We start from the raw sequence: 14,816 nt of genomic DNA, 5'->3' as shown, positions 1-14,816 counted from the left end.
CTACTTTGGAAGCGGAGGTGGAAGGATCACTGGAGCCGAGGGAGGTTGAGGTTGCAGTCAGCTGTGATTGCACCACTGTGCTCCAGTCTGGTTGACAGAGTGAAACACCATTTCAAAAAAGGAAAAAGAAATTCACCAAAGAAAACCCCACAAAATAACCTTTTTTTTTTTTTTTTTTTTTTTTAAATGAAATCTTGGGTTTTGATCTATGTCAGTAAACAAAGGACTACCTAATTCTTTTAAGATGTCTTTATTGGAAATACATAACATAAAATAATGAAAGTCTCCGAAATTGCACTTCACGGAGATAGACTATCATTGCGAAGTTAGTTCCTCCAACTTTTGCCTTACAAAGTGCCAAAGTTAGGCCAGGCATGGTGGTTCACGCCTATAATCCTAACACTTAGGGAGGCTGAGGCAGGCAGATCACCTGAACTCAGGAGTTCGACCACACTGGCCAACATGGTGAAACCCTGTCTCTACTAAAAATACAAAAATTAGCCAGATGTGGTGGCAGGCACCTATAATCCCAGGGCAGGAGAATCACTTGAATCCAAGCAGCAGAGGTAGCAGTGAGCCGAGATTGCTCCTCTGCACTCCAGCCTGGGCAACAGACCAAGACTTCATTTCAAAGATAAAAAAAAAAAGGCCGGACTCGATGGCTCACACCTGCAATCCCAGCACTTTGGGAGGCCAACACGGGTGGATCACCTGAGGTCAGGAGTTCGAGAGCAGCCTGACCAACATGGTAAAACCCCATCTCTACCAAAAATACAAAAATTAGCTGGTCATGGTGGCCTGCATCTGTAATCCCAGCTACTCAGGGGGCTGAGGCAGGAGAATCACTTGAACCTGGGAGACTGAGGTTGCAGTGAGCCGAGATCATGCCATTGCACCCCAGCCTAAACGATAGAATGAGACTGTCTCAAAAAAAAAAAAAAAGCAGAGTGCCAAAGTTACCGTTGCATTGTACAAAATTGGGATTGTATTATGTGGATCATATTCCAGCACTCGCCTGTGATCTGTGTACTTTTACTTTATAGTACGTTTTGGCAGCTTTCCATGTCAGTGGTTACTCCAGGTCTGCCTCATCCACTTTATGGGCTATGTAATATTCCCTTGCGTGGATTTGTTGTCAGTAATTCAACCATTTTCCTGTCAGTGGACATTTTATTTGCTTTTAGTTGCTGACCATTTATAAATAATGCTGCAGTGAACATTCTTGATATCTTTGGCAGGCTTGTGGATATATTTCCATGAGTTCAATTTGTGTAAGTTGAAATATAGATTGGAAGTATAGAAACATCATGTATTTTAGGGATTATCCTTCAAAGAAGTTGTATCAATTATATACTAATCAACAACAGTATATGGGAATATTTTACACTTTCACCAACACAGATATTAACCATTTTTTAAATCTTTGCCATTCTGGTGGACAAAACTGTTCCGTCGTTTTCATGTATTTTGTTAGATTACTTGTGAAGTTTCTTAGTAATTTTGTTTGGTTTTCTATGACTTGCTTGTTTAGCTTTTGCTCAGTTTTTCCTTGGGGTGTTTGAGAGGAGCTGCTTTTACATTCCTTTCTTTTGATTTGATTACAATTAATCCTGCCTGTCTCTGAACAAGAGGTACACTCAATGTATCTGTGGATGTTGGCTATGAAAGTATGTCTTTAGGTTTTACATCACATTAATTTTTTGTAGGAACATATAAACCTCGGGTTCGATGTTATGACACCTATCAGTTATCCTTGAAGTTTGAAAGGTGTTTAGATTCAGAAGGTGAGTAAAAAGCTAAATTTGAATTCGTGAAAATGACTTTTTATGTTGTTTGCTTTTCTGGTTTTAAAATGAGAACAGTTTGTAATTTTTTTTTATTGCTATATAACAAATTACTGTACTACAATCCAGATGGCTTAAAACATCCATTTAGTAGCTCACAGTTGTGTGGATCTTAAGTCTGTGCAGCTTCTGTACTCATAGAGTGTTGACCAGGTGGAGCTCTGACTTGGAGGTGCTGGGCAACAATATGCTTCCACGTGTTAGTTTGTAGTTCTTTTAGAATTGACTAGCAGCTTTTCTGGTTTTCAGAGAAAGCCCCCCCAAAAAAAAATAAAAATAAAAAATCAAAAGGAATTTGCTTCCAAACACACTCAGGTTGTTATCAGTATTCAGTTTGTTGTGGTTATAGGATTGGGTTCCCATTTCCTTCTGGCTGTCAGCTGGGGGCCACTCTGTGCTTCTAGAGGCTACATGCATTTCTCATCACACGCTCACCTCCACCTTCAAACCAGCAAAAGCTCATCACATCCTCCCTGTATTTCTTTTCTTTCTTTTATTTATTTATTATTTTTTTAAAGAGATAGGATCTTATTGCCCAGACTGGAGTACTGTGGTATGATCATAGTTTACTGTAGCCTTGAACTCCTGGGCTCAAGTGATCCTCCTACCTTAGCCTCCCAAGTAGCTGGAACTACAGATGTGAGCCACCACGCCCTACTAATTTTATAATTTTTTGTAGAGATGGAGTCTAGTCATGTTGCCCAGGCTGGTCTCAAACTCCTGGCCTCAGCCATCCTTTCGCTTTGGTCTCCCAAAGTGCTGGGATTCCAGGCATGAGCCACTGCACCCAGCCCCTTGTGTTTTGGATCTCTCTGACTTTTTATTCTGCTGCCAGCCAGAGAAACTCTGCTTTTATTTTTTATTTATTTATTTTTGAGACAGAGTCTTGCTGTGTCACCCAGGCTAGAGTGCAGAGGCACGATCTTGGCTCACTGTAAACTCCACCTCCTAGATTTAAGCAATTCTCCTGCCTCAGCCTCCTGAGTGGCCGGGTTTATGGGCACACTTCACCACGCCCAGCTAAGTTTTGTATTTTTGGTAGAGACGGGGTTTCACATTTGGCCAGGCTCGTCTCCAACTCCTGACCTCGTGATCTGCTGACCTTGGCCTCCCAAAGTGCTGGGATTACAGGCGTGAGCCCCTGCACCCAGCTGAAACTCTGCTTTTAAAGGGCTTATATGATTATAAATCTCCCCTTTGCCATAAAATGTAGTGTAATCACTAGAGCAATGTCTTATCAATTCACAGTTTCCACCCACACTCTCAAGGGAAAGGGGTTATACAAGGGTAAAGGTCACTGGGGGTCATTCTTAGAATTCTGAATGACACCAAAGTCAAATTAAAATGAGAAAGTTCAAATACTTTTATCAATTGGCCTAGAATTTGGGATTGAGGGGAAAGGAGTTAATGGAATATGTGGTCTGTGGAATTATATGCATAGTCTCCCAACTTGTTTCACCCTCTGGGTTTTTTTTTTGTTTTTTTTTGTTTGTTTGTTTTTTTACTTTTTAGAAACAGGATCTTTTTCTGTCACCCAGGCTGGAGTACAGTGTTGTGGTCACAGCTTACTGCAGCCTCAGCTACCCAGGCTCTAGAGATCCGCCTATCTCAGTCTCCCAAATAACTGGGACCACAGGTGTGCATCACCGTGCCTGGCTAATTTTTTTTTCTGTTTTTTTTTCCCCCATAGTGATAGGGTCTTACTTTGTTTATTGAAAACAGTAGAAACTCTGTGTGCCACTAATAATGGCTATTTTTCACTCTTTTTGTTTATCAGGTAGACTATGAATGGGTAAAAAATGACTTATCTTTTTTGTTAAGCAACAGTTTTTTTAATGTTCTTTAATGTATATTTGAAAGTCTTTTCTTTTTTTTGAGACGGAGTCTCACTGTGTTGCCCAGGCTGGAGTGCAGTGGTGTGATCTTGGCTTACTGCAAGCTCCGCCTCCCGGGTTCACGCCATTCTCCTGCCTCAGCCTCCCGAGTAGCTGGGACTACAGGTACCAGCAACCACGCCCGGCTAATTTTTTGTATTTTTAGTAGAGACTGGGTTTCACCATGTTAGCCAGGATGGTCTCGATCTCCTGACCTCATGATCCGCCCACCTCGGCCTCCCAAAGTGCTGGGATTACAGGCTTGAGCCACTGCACCCGGCCTTGAAAGTCTTTAAAATGATTTTGTTTTCAACATCTCAGAAAGAGTGTCCGAATTTAGAAGTCATTATATTTTGTGAATTTGCTTTCAGTTCTACAAGAAACCTAGTTGATATGTATTGAGAAATTATGAAGCTTTCAAGTTTTTGTTGGTGTTTTGGGACAATATACTATGACAATTTTCTTGTTTCACGTAGAGGCAGAAAAAAAACTGGTATATGCATAATTTGTGTGTTGAATTAGAATCTTTGCATCAAGTTTGCATTGTTATTAAGAATGTTGATTGATAATTGTATTTTTCCTATTTCTTGTTTTTCAGTTGTCACCTTTGAAATTTTGTCTGATGACTACTCAAAGGTATGTTTTATAGCATTGGTTTGTACTGACTAGACCCAACAAATGAATGAGTGGAATTTATTTTGATGATAAGCAGTTTTATGATATTTTTATTGTTAAACTAAAATGGCTGTGTAGTTCTACTGTTAAACAAAAATGGCTGTGTAGTAAAATGTAACTCATCGTTTTTTATTAATAATACAATGATACAGATAGCCTTTGGCCAATCTAATATCAAAGTTAATTTTTCATATCATATATGAAACCTTATTTATATTTTTAAGAATTGGCAGCAGTTATGTTTTATATCATCTTATATTCTAGATTTGTGATTCTGATTTTTACGTTTAACCTGGATTTGTATACCAGGTTGCTTTCATTTTCTTATTTATATGTGAAAAGTAAACTAGCAGGGTTGTATGTTTAATTTTTTTTTTTTTAACTTTGCAAATTGTTGGGGTATATTCTGAAACAGTTCAAAATATAGCTAAGTAGATTTATTTCTTTTTTTGGTGCCATTAGTCCATCTTTCAACTCTTTTTTTGGAGTCAGGGCCTCCCTCTGTCACCCAGGCTGGAGGGGCAGTGGCTTAATTTCGGATCACTGCAGCATCAACCTCCCAAGTTCAAATGATTCTCCTGCCTCAGCCTCCTGAGTAGCTGGGACTACAGGTGTGCGCCTCCACACCTGGCTAATTTTTGTATTTTTAGTAGAGACAGGGTTTCACCAGGTTGGCCAGACTGGTCTCAAACTCCTGACCTCAAGTGATCCGCCTGCCTTGGCCTCCCAAAGTGTTGGAATTATAGGCATGAGACATGGCGCCCAACCCATCTTTCAACTCTTATAGTCACTTTCAACAGTTATAAAATTGTCAGTAAACTCTTGGATTTAAAAGTAAAACATTTTTAGTGATGTCAAATGGCATCTTGAAAGAAAATTGAATTTTCTTAGCTGACATGACTTTGTATTTTCAGTTTTGGAAACTATCTGGTACAGTTTATCCTTTTGTCTATGGTGTCATTTATCATGTTTTGGAACATGTAATTTTAGAGTGTATTTTCTCTAAATACTGACCAATTTGCCTTTAAATACCATCTGTTGATGTTTGAGATACCCCTTTAGTACACTAAAGTCAAGTTACAAGGAGTATCTTTGACACTAAAGTCAAAGATACAAGGAGTTTATCATACCTTGTGTGATAATGGTGGGATTATTATTATCATTTTTTGTTTTTTATTTTTTGAGACAGAGTTTCACTCTTGTTGCCCAGGCTGGGAGTACAATGGTGCAACCTTGGCTCACTACATCCTCTGCCTCCCGGGTTCAAGTGATTCTCCTGCCTCAGCCTCCCGAATAGCTGGGATTACAGGTGCCCGCCACCATGCCCAGCTACTTTTGTATTTTTAGTAGAGACGGGGTTTCTCCATGTTGGTCAGGCTGGTCTCAAACTCCTGACCTCAGGTGATCCATCCGCCTCGTCCTTCCAAAGTGCTGGGATTATAGGTGTGAGCCACTGCACCCCGCCGGGATTATTTAAATGTGTTCCCAAGTGAAAGAGGAAGCTGCTCATTGAGGGTACCATGAGAGTGCTCTGTGTTATGACATGCTCATGCCAGGTAAATGAAGGGCATTTGTTGCTAGTCTTTAATTAGTATGTAAGGTTTGCAGAAAAGCTATCAGGATGCAGGAAGGCATTAAGGAGCCATTGGGGAGTTTTCATTCTTAATCCCAGTGGAGTGTGTGTGCACAGACATGTGTGTTCAGACAGAGAGAGAGAGAGAGAGAGAGAGAGGTAAGAGTTTTTCTTGGTTTGCCAGTGTTTTAGTGATAATGAAATAAACACCTAACTAGGAACCTAAGCAAATTAATTTTTTTTGTTTTATTTTCAGGTTGTCTTCTTACATAATGATAGATACATTGAATTTCATTCACAATCAGGTTTTTACTACAAAACCAGAATACCAAAGTTCGGGAGAGATTTCTCTTACCACTATCCATCTTGTGACTTGTACTTTGTTGGTGCAAGGTATCGGATCTAGTCCCTCTTTCTCCTTTTCACCTCCTAAAACAACCAACTTCTGTTCCTAAATTTCTTGTACATTTTCTGTAGATAGCTTGCTTTAATAAAAAAGTGATATGTGGCTCTTGTAAAAAAAAAAAAAAAAGAAAAAGTAAAAAACAAAGGATAGGCAAAAAAAAAAAATTATTTTCTACATAATTGATTTCTACATAATCTACATATGGTACTACATAATCTACATATGGTACTTATAAGTACCATATGCTGTTTTAACAACTGTTGTTTTGCTTAATACAATATTTTCTAATGTTAAAAATATCTTTGATAGTTACCTGCCTCATTGGGAAATACTGATGGGAAGTGTGTGAACCTTTTCAGTTTAGCCCAATTACCACAATTTACGAGACATGGTATTTTAGTTTTCTGTTTATCTTCTAGATTTCTGTCTCTAAGATTGTTTCATGTCAGTAATCAGTTTCTATCTGATCACTTTGTGATTAATAGGTCATATGTGGTTATGGACTCTAGTTTAAAAAAATTGGGAGAGGGGCCGGGTGCGGTGGCTCAAGCCTGTAATCCCAGCACTTTGGGAGGCCGAGACGGGCGGATCACGAGGTCAGGAGATTGAGACCATCCTGGCTAACACGGTGAAACCCCGTCTCTACTAAAAAATACAAAAAATTAGCCGGGCGAGGTGGCGGGCGCCTGTAGTCCCAGCTACTTGGGAGGCTGAGGCAGGAGAATGGCATAAACCCAGGAGGCGGAGCTTGCAGTGAGCTGAGATCCGGCCACTGCACTCCAGCCCGGGTGACAGAGCGAGACTCCGTCTCAAAAAAAAAAAAAAAAAAATTGGGAGAGGGCTTTATTATTTTTGGTAGTTTGATAGTTTGATTTAATTTGATTTGTGTGAAATGACGAAAGCATTTCAAGCATCTTTCATTGTGTAGTTGATGTCCTACGTTAAACAGTCTACGAAATTCTGAACAAAAGGTCATTATCAAGTTTTCAAAATTTTAAAAAAACAGTTGTTTCAAAACCATTAAGTAGTAAATGTATTTAAGAAATTAATTAGGACAGATGTCATAACTTTAGAACACCACTACCTACCCATGTTTTTTGTTTTGTTTTGTTTTTCTGTTTTTTTTTTTTTTTTTTTTTTGAGAGGGATTCTCGCTCTGTCGCTCAGGCTGGAGTGCAGTGGTATGATCTTAGCTCACAGCAACATCCGCCTCCGTTCAGGTGGTTCTCCTGCCCCAGCCTCCCGAGTAGCTGAGACCACAGGTACCCACCACCACATCCAGCTAATTTTTGTGTTTTTAGTAGAGGCAGGGTTTCACCTTGTTGGACAGGCTCGTCTCGTCAGGTGATTCACCTGCCTTGGCCTCCCAAAGTGCTGGGATTACAGGCATGAGCCACAGTGCCGGGCCTGGTTTTTTTGTTGTTGTTGTTGTTTTTTGTTTTTTTTTTTTGTTTTTTTTTAACCAAAGCCATTAGTGTATCTATTTGACTATTAGTATTGGCAATTTATCTACAATATTTAACAGGATAAACTGTAGGCAAAAATTTAGTATAACTTCAATAGAAACACCCCTTTTTCCCCCCGAAAGTACAGCAGTATTTGAAGGACTAATTTTTTTAAAGAAGAATAAGACATTATCTTTACATTTAAGTTGCTCACAGGGTATAATTCCTATATGTGACCAACTCATTTAGGAGTTATATCTTTGGCTTCTGTTACTATGGTGCTAAATTTGGAGATATACATGTATAATGTAGTTGATAAAGTCAGTTTCTTAGCCCTATTGCACAGTATTTCAAAACTTTTTGTTCGAAGTACCTTTTTGGTTTTTTAGTTTTTTATAAAGATGGGGCCTCATTATGTTTCCCAGGCTGGTCTTGAACTCCTGGGCTCAGATGATCTTCTTTCTTTGACCTCACAAAGTGTTGAGATTACAGGTGTGAGCTACTGTACCTGGCCTGTATTATTATTATTATTATTATTTTTTGAGATGGAGTCTAGCTCCGTCACCAGGCTGGAGTGCAGTGGTGCAATCTCTGCTCACTACAACCTCCGCCTCCCAGGTTCAAGCGATTCTCCTGCCTCAGCCTCCTGAGTAGCTGGGACTACAGGCACGCCCTGCCACGCCCAGCTAATTTTTGTATTTTTAGTAGAGACAGGGTTTCACCATATTGGCCATGATGGTCTCGATCTCTTGACCTCATGATCTGCCCACCTCGGCCTCCCAAAGTGGGATTACAGGCATGAGCCGCTGCGCCCCGCCTGTATTATTTTTATAGTCATCAAAAAAGTAGCATTTGACCAGGTATTTGGCTGGTGGCTATTATGTGTGTGTGTTTATATGTATGTGTGTATATGTATGTGTGTGTGTGTGTATATATATATATAATACATGAAAAAATATATACAAATACATACCCATTTTAGAAAACTGCGAAAATACAGAAAAGAAAAAATTCAGGCTGGGCACTGTGGCTCATGCTTGTAATTCAGCACTTTGGGAGGCCAAGGTGGGCAGATCCCCTGAGGTCAGGAGTTCAAGACCAGCCTGGCCAGCATGGTGAAACCCTGCGTCTACTAAAAATACGAAAAATTAGCCGAGTGTAGTGACGGGCGCCTGTGAGCTGAGACTGCACTATTGCACTCCAACCTGGACAACAAGAGCAAAACTCCATCCTAAAAAAAAAGAAAAAATTCAGCCATAATTATACCACCCAGAGAGAATCCTTAATATGTTTCCTTCTAGTCTTTTCTTATATACATATGTAGATACATTACGTGTACTTTTGGATCTTGTATTCTCCATCTTATTTGTAAATAGTATACTATGTAATGACTTAATAATATTTTCTTGGCATGTGAATGGTTTAAATCATTTTTATACATGAACAAATTCATAAAGTGAATATTTTTCAGATTTAGAATACGTTTTTGTATTAGTTTTATAAAAAGAAGTGATGGCTTATGAGTGATATATATTTATAAAATTTATATTTACTTAAAGTTTCATTGTAGTTTAGCAGGTTTTTGACTTTCTTTATTACTTTACAGTTCTGAAGTTTATAGGTTAAACTTAGAACAAGGACGATACCTGAATCCTCTACAAACTGATGCTGCGTGAGTATTGGTTTAGTAATACTGCTATATACATTTTGACCAGGAGGTGGAGTCAGATGCTCAGTTTGTTAACAAGTAACATGAAATACTGCAATTAAGCAAAACTCCCAGCAACTTAGTTAAAAAGTGCTGTTGAATTTATTCTTAAACAAAAAATTCACCGAAAGATCGGTGATTACTTTCAAAATTAAAGCTTTTTTTCATATACTCAAATTTAAGTCAGTTAAAAATAGTTTATTATTATGACTTGCAATGTTCTTTAAATTTACATTCATGGTTTTGTTTTGTGATATTTTCTCCTGTGGAGAAATTTTGAATTAATTTGGAGTGCCATTTTTCAATTTTTATGCTTTGCTAGTGCACATTTAAGGTTTTTAAAGTTTCCTTTTATCATACATTATAGTCTGCACATATGTATTATGCATTAAGAGTTTTTAGGAAAGAATCCATCATCGTCATCATCACAACAAATAATAGCGATAAACTCAGTAGGAAAGCACTTACTTTGTGCCAGGTGTTATTCAGTCATTTTACTTTCATTAACTCATTTTAAACTTAGAAGAGATTTCTATGGTAAGTACCATCTTACAGATAGGGCAGCTGAGGCTCAGAGAGGTAAGTAGTTTGCCCAAGGCCACACAGCTAGTCAAGAGTGGAAGCTGGATTACTTCTCATTGTGTATATGAAGAGCTTGCTGAATTTTTCTTAGTGCTTTGAGAGGATTTTTAAAGGTTAGGCGAACATGTTGTGATGATAAGAACCAAGTAAACTCCAGTTTTCTTTATTTCACATTGGCTAGAAATGCTTTTATTTTTTTTTTTAAAAAACTTGTAGTAGTAACTTCACAGTGCATTATATTGAGAGTCCTCTGTACCCCAGGCACTGCTGAACACTTTGCTGTCTTTTTCATTTAATCCCCATAACAACCCCCTGAGGTAGGTGAAATATCCATTTTACAGAGAAAGAAAATGAGACTTAGAGTGATGTACCCAGGAGAAGCTTGTCAAGGCTCAGGATTGCCATGGTGATGGCGTGTGTTCTTTTAAGAATGTTACCTGCCTTGGAAGAAAATACCTTGAAAAAATAGAGTGACCCTTTCTTCTCATGGTAGTGGAATAGTATTTCAGAAGGAAGTCCTGCTCGTTTGTCACCTAGCAGGTAGAGTGTCACCCTGGGGATCAGAAACTCCAGTGACTGTGAGCCAAGCACTTAACTCTTTCAAACCTTGGTGTTTTCCATTTGCAGATTAGTGAGAGAGAATCTGTGTGTCTTCTTTCTCCCCAGAATTTGGGTTGGCTGTTTATTTATTTAATATTCCTTCCCCGCTAAAGTAGGTGCTAACTAATACTTTCTCTCTTACTGCTTTCCTGTGTTAGGGAGAATAATGTTTGTGACATAAATTCAGTGCATGGCTTGTTTGCCACAGGAACCATAGAGGTAAGCATATATTGACTTTGTTTTTTAGAATATTTGTTTTATATTTGATTGGACTTTAAAGACTGAGTTGCTTGATTCCTTAGAGCAGGATAATGAGGTGATAGCTTTTATATACATATATATGTATGTGTGTGTTTGTATATATTTATTTATTTTTTTCGACACAAAGTCCCGCTCTGTCACCCAAGCTGGAGTGCAGTGGCACCATCTCCACTCATTGCAACCTCCGCCTCCCAGATTCAAGTGATCCTGCTGCCTCAGCCCTCCTAGTAGCTGGGATTACAGGCACGCACAACCATGCCTGGCTAATTTTTGTATTTTTAGTAGAGATGGGGTTTTGCCATGTTGGCCAGTCTGATCTCGAACTCCTGACCCCAGGTGATCCACCTGCCTCGGCCTCCCAAAGTGCTAGGATTACAGGAGTGAGCCAGCGCGCCTGGCCAGGATTCTTTTTTTCATTAAAAAAAAAAAATTTTCCCCAGCTTTTTATTTTTAAAGAGTTCACATCTTTGTAAAAGTTTAGTGATAACTTATATATATTTTGCATTTTCTTTTCCTATAAAAATGTACATGTATTAAAAATGTTTTTTGAACCATTTGAAAATAAGTTGCAGACATGATATTTCTTCCCTAAATACTTTAAAATGGATTTCTTAAAAATAAGGACTTTCTCCTATAAAGTCATATATGTATCGTTATCATTACTAATAAATTTAATATTAGTGCAATAATATATATTAAGTAGTTAACATTGATGCAATCATTTTAAATTTAAAAATTTTCCCAGTTATACCAAGATATCCTTCAGCACGGTTCTCCCTGCCCCTCCATCCAATCCAAGTTCCAGTCAAGATTATGCATTGCATTTTGGACTGTTTTATTAATCTGGTTTTTTGGGGTTTTTTTTTTGTAATTTAAAAGAAATTCAGCTCATGTCAAAACACTTAAACAGTACTAAAGAGGTTATAAGGTAAACAGTTAAACTTTTACTTTCTATGAAATAAACAGTGTTAATTAGGTTTATTTTTGTATGTGTTTTAAGGATTTCCTAGTAGCAGATTTTATTTATTTAAGTTTTATTCTACAGCTTTTTTTTTTTTTTTTTTTTTTTTTTTTTTTTTTTTTTTTTGAGACAAAGTCTCACTCTGTTGCCCAGGCTGGTGTGCAATGGCGCAATCTCGGCTCTCTGCAACCTCCGCCTCCTGGGTTCAAGCAGTTCTTCTGCCTCAGCCTCCCGAGTTGCTGGGATTACAGGTGTGTGCCACATACCTGGCTAATTTTTTGTATTTTTGGTAGAAACGGTTTCGCCATGTTAGTCAGACTGGGTCTCGAACTCCTGGCCTCAGGTGATCAGCCCGCCTCAGCCTCCCAAAGTGCTGGGATTACAAGCATGAGCCACTGTGTCTGGCCTTCTATAGCTTTTATTTTAAATTGTTTTTCATTTGCGTAGGGTAGAGTGGAGTGCTGGGACCCAAGAACTCGAAATAGAGTTGGTCTGTTAGACTGCGCCTTAAACAGTGTCACAGCAGATTCAGAGTAAGTAGAAATTAATTTGCAATGTCAGTTTTCATCAACTTTTGATTTCAGTAATGTATCTGTATTAAATTCAAATAAATTGCTAAAGGGTATCTGAAATTGTACTTTCCATGATTGTTTTTCATAAAAATCCTCTCCTGTAAAAAGCTTACTAGTGAGTAAGCCAGATAGAATTTCTTTCCAAATACTGTACAGAAGGTCTTGTTTCTTTAGTTGCTGTAGAATTTTATTAAAACAATTACACTGCAGGAATTTATATTCCGATTTTGTAGGATCTAGTGATAGAACCAGGAGTCCACCACAAAGTCCACAGAGGTGTGCTTTGAATTCTAAGGTGGAAGGAAGCAAGTGTTTTTTTAATATTTTCTTGTTCCTGTTTCCCTAATTCCTACATTTAAAACAACCGGAAGAGTTTTCACTATTATACATCCATTTACAGTTTTATGATATTTCCTAAGAAAAGATACCTAGAACCTGAATTTCTGGAGTAAATAGCATACATGTTTTGAAGGTTTTTGGTACATTGCTAAATTGCCCTACAGAAAACATAACCTCAGGTTAAATGTCTGCCTGTGTGCCCAGAGCATGCATTTGCTCACTCTCCTCAGCCTGGACAGTCCATCACAGCCCTGCCAACAATAAGTCTTGGAAAGAACGTGCGGATATTGATTAAATGAAGCTTAGCAGAAATAATAGCTAACAGATAGTGCTTTCTATTTGCCAGGTACTAGGTCTAAGTTCTTTACATATATTAACTTATTTAATATGACAGCCCTTTGCGATAGGCACTGTTATTATATTTATTTTACAGATGAACAAAATACTCATCAATGGCATACCTGTTATTCAGCCTTTAAGAATTATGTTACAGAAACATATTTATTACTGGGGAAGGGTGGTCCAAATGTGCCTGTGAGTGGAAAAGCAAACCATACCGTTGCCTATAGAGTGTTGCCACCTTGTTACCAGAAAAACAGTGAACACAAGCATAGTCACAGGAAGAAGCCTGGGTGTATACCAGAATGTTAAAACTAGGGGTTTTTTTTCTAATTCGATTTTAGGCAATTTTATTTTATTTTTTTTATGCTTAGTTTTTTTGTTTTTGTTTTCCCTGCAAACCTTAGAAGCTATCAGTTCTAGGTGGAACCAACACAATATGAGAAGGCAATAAGATAGGGGAAGCAGGCTGCCATTTCCAGATGACATAAATTTCTGTGCCTGGGAAACTCAGGAGAATAACTGAAAATCTGTAAGAACTAATATAACAGTTAAATAAATTGGTTATAAAATGTGCAAAAATCAGTGACCTTGTTATTTATTAGCACTATCCGGCTAGAAAGGTTATAAATGGAAAAACATTCTTATAGCAACAAAAATTGTAAAACTCGATAACATATATGGGCCAGGTGTGGTGGCTGACACCTGTAATCTCAGCACTTTGGGAGGCCAAGGCGGGTGGATCACTTGGGGTCAGGAGTTCAATACCAGCCTGGGCAACATGATGAAAACCCATCTCTACAAAAAAAATACAAAAATCAGCTTTGAGTGGTGTCGCACACCTGTAGTCCCAGCTGCTTGGGAGGCTGAAGCAGGAGAATTGCTTGAACCGGAAGGTGGAGGTTGCAGTGAGTTGAGATCATGCCACTGCACTCCAATCTGGGCAACAGGAGTGAAACCCTGTCTCCAAAAAAATACATATGAAGAAAATGATAAAGGAATAAGTAGAGAAATCTATCACTGTACTGAAAGAAATGATTGAGTGTACTTTGAAGAGCGAGTGACTAAAGTTGCTGTAGATAAGAGGCTTCAAGGTTCCCATAGGTGCCCCAGTGCAGTTACAGGCTCAAGCTCTAGGTGGCAGAAGAGATCTGATGATGACGAAAGCCAACAGCCAGGACTCTAGGTCCTGGGCCAAGGGCATGTGGACGATGGGATTGATAGCAATATTGTCCACATCTGACTCATCGCCTAGCACTCTTTCCACTGGAGATCGTTGCTTTTGCTGCTGATTGGCTTGATTGGTATTTGAGAAGCATATTCTAGAGTTGTGGCCATAGTGTTCACTCTGTCTTTGGTACTTTCAGAGGCTCTGGGGTCCCCATTTGAGGATTAGTCTTTTGTTTTAGCTGAGCTTGGCTAATTTTAAAGTGGAAATGGTGTACCCATATCCAAACAAAATTATTTCTTCTTAAATATAAAAGGGGATGTTTCTGTAAATACCTTATTCTGGCTTAATTAAAATGGAAGAAAGAAGTAGATTACATTTTGTATATAAAGTGTAATTTTATTTTGATTATGAAAGTTTGAATACAATTACCATTTACTTATTATTTTTGAGATAGGGTCTTGCTCTG

The 14,816-nt window shown here is 38.4% G+C and overlaps 1 protein-coding gene across 2 annotated transcripts in view; it reads left to right on the top strand.

Moving 5' to 3' along the window:
- The window catches only part of NOL10 (nucleolar protein 10), a 115,694-nt gene that overhangs the window by 12,481 nt on the left and 88,397 nt on the right, over nucleotides 1-14,816 (top strand). Inside the window, exons 4-9 of one of the 2 annotated variants that reach the window (XM_007971495.3) lie at nucleotides 1,707-1,784; nucleotides 4,317-4,354; nucleotides 6,223-6,359; nucleotides 9,424-9,489; nucleotides 10,866-10,926; nucleotides 12,377-12,462. In XM_007971495.3, coding sequence (XP_007969686.2) covers nucleotides 1,707-1,784; nucleotides 4,317-4,354; nucleotides 6,223-6,359; nucleotides 9,424-9,489; nucleotides 10,866-10,926; nucleotides 12,377-12,462 — 466 coding nt within the window. The remainder of the gene's footprint in view (nucleotides 1-1,706; nucleotides 1,785-4,316; nucleotides 4,355-6,222; nucleotides 6,360-9,423; nucleotides 9,490-10,865; nucleotides 10,927-12,376; nucleotides 12,463-14,816) is intronic. The other variant, XM_007971496.3, reaches the window with a different exon arrangement.

The sequence above is a fragment of the Chlorocebus sabaeus genome, chromosome 14, assembly GCF_047675955.1.
Source record: "Chlorocebus sabaeus isolate Y175 chromosome 14, mChlSab1.0.hap1, whole genome shotgun sequence".
NCBI classification, from domain to species: domain Eukaryota; kingdom Metazoa; phylum Chordata; class Mammalia; order Primates; family Cercopithecidae; genus Chlorocebus; species Chlorocebus sabaeus.
Note: the sequence above shows the minus strand (reverse complement) of the source record. Positions and strands in the feature narration are given on the sequence as shown.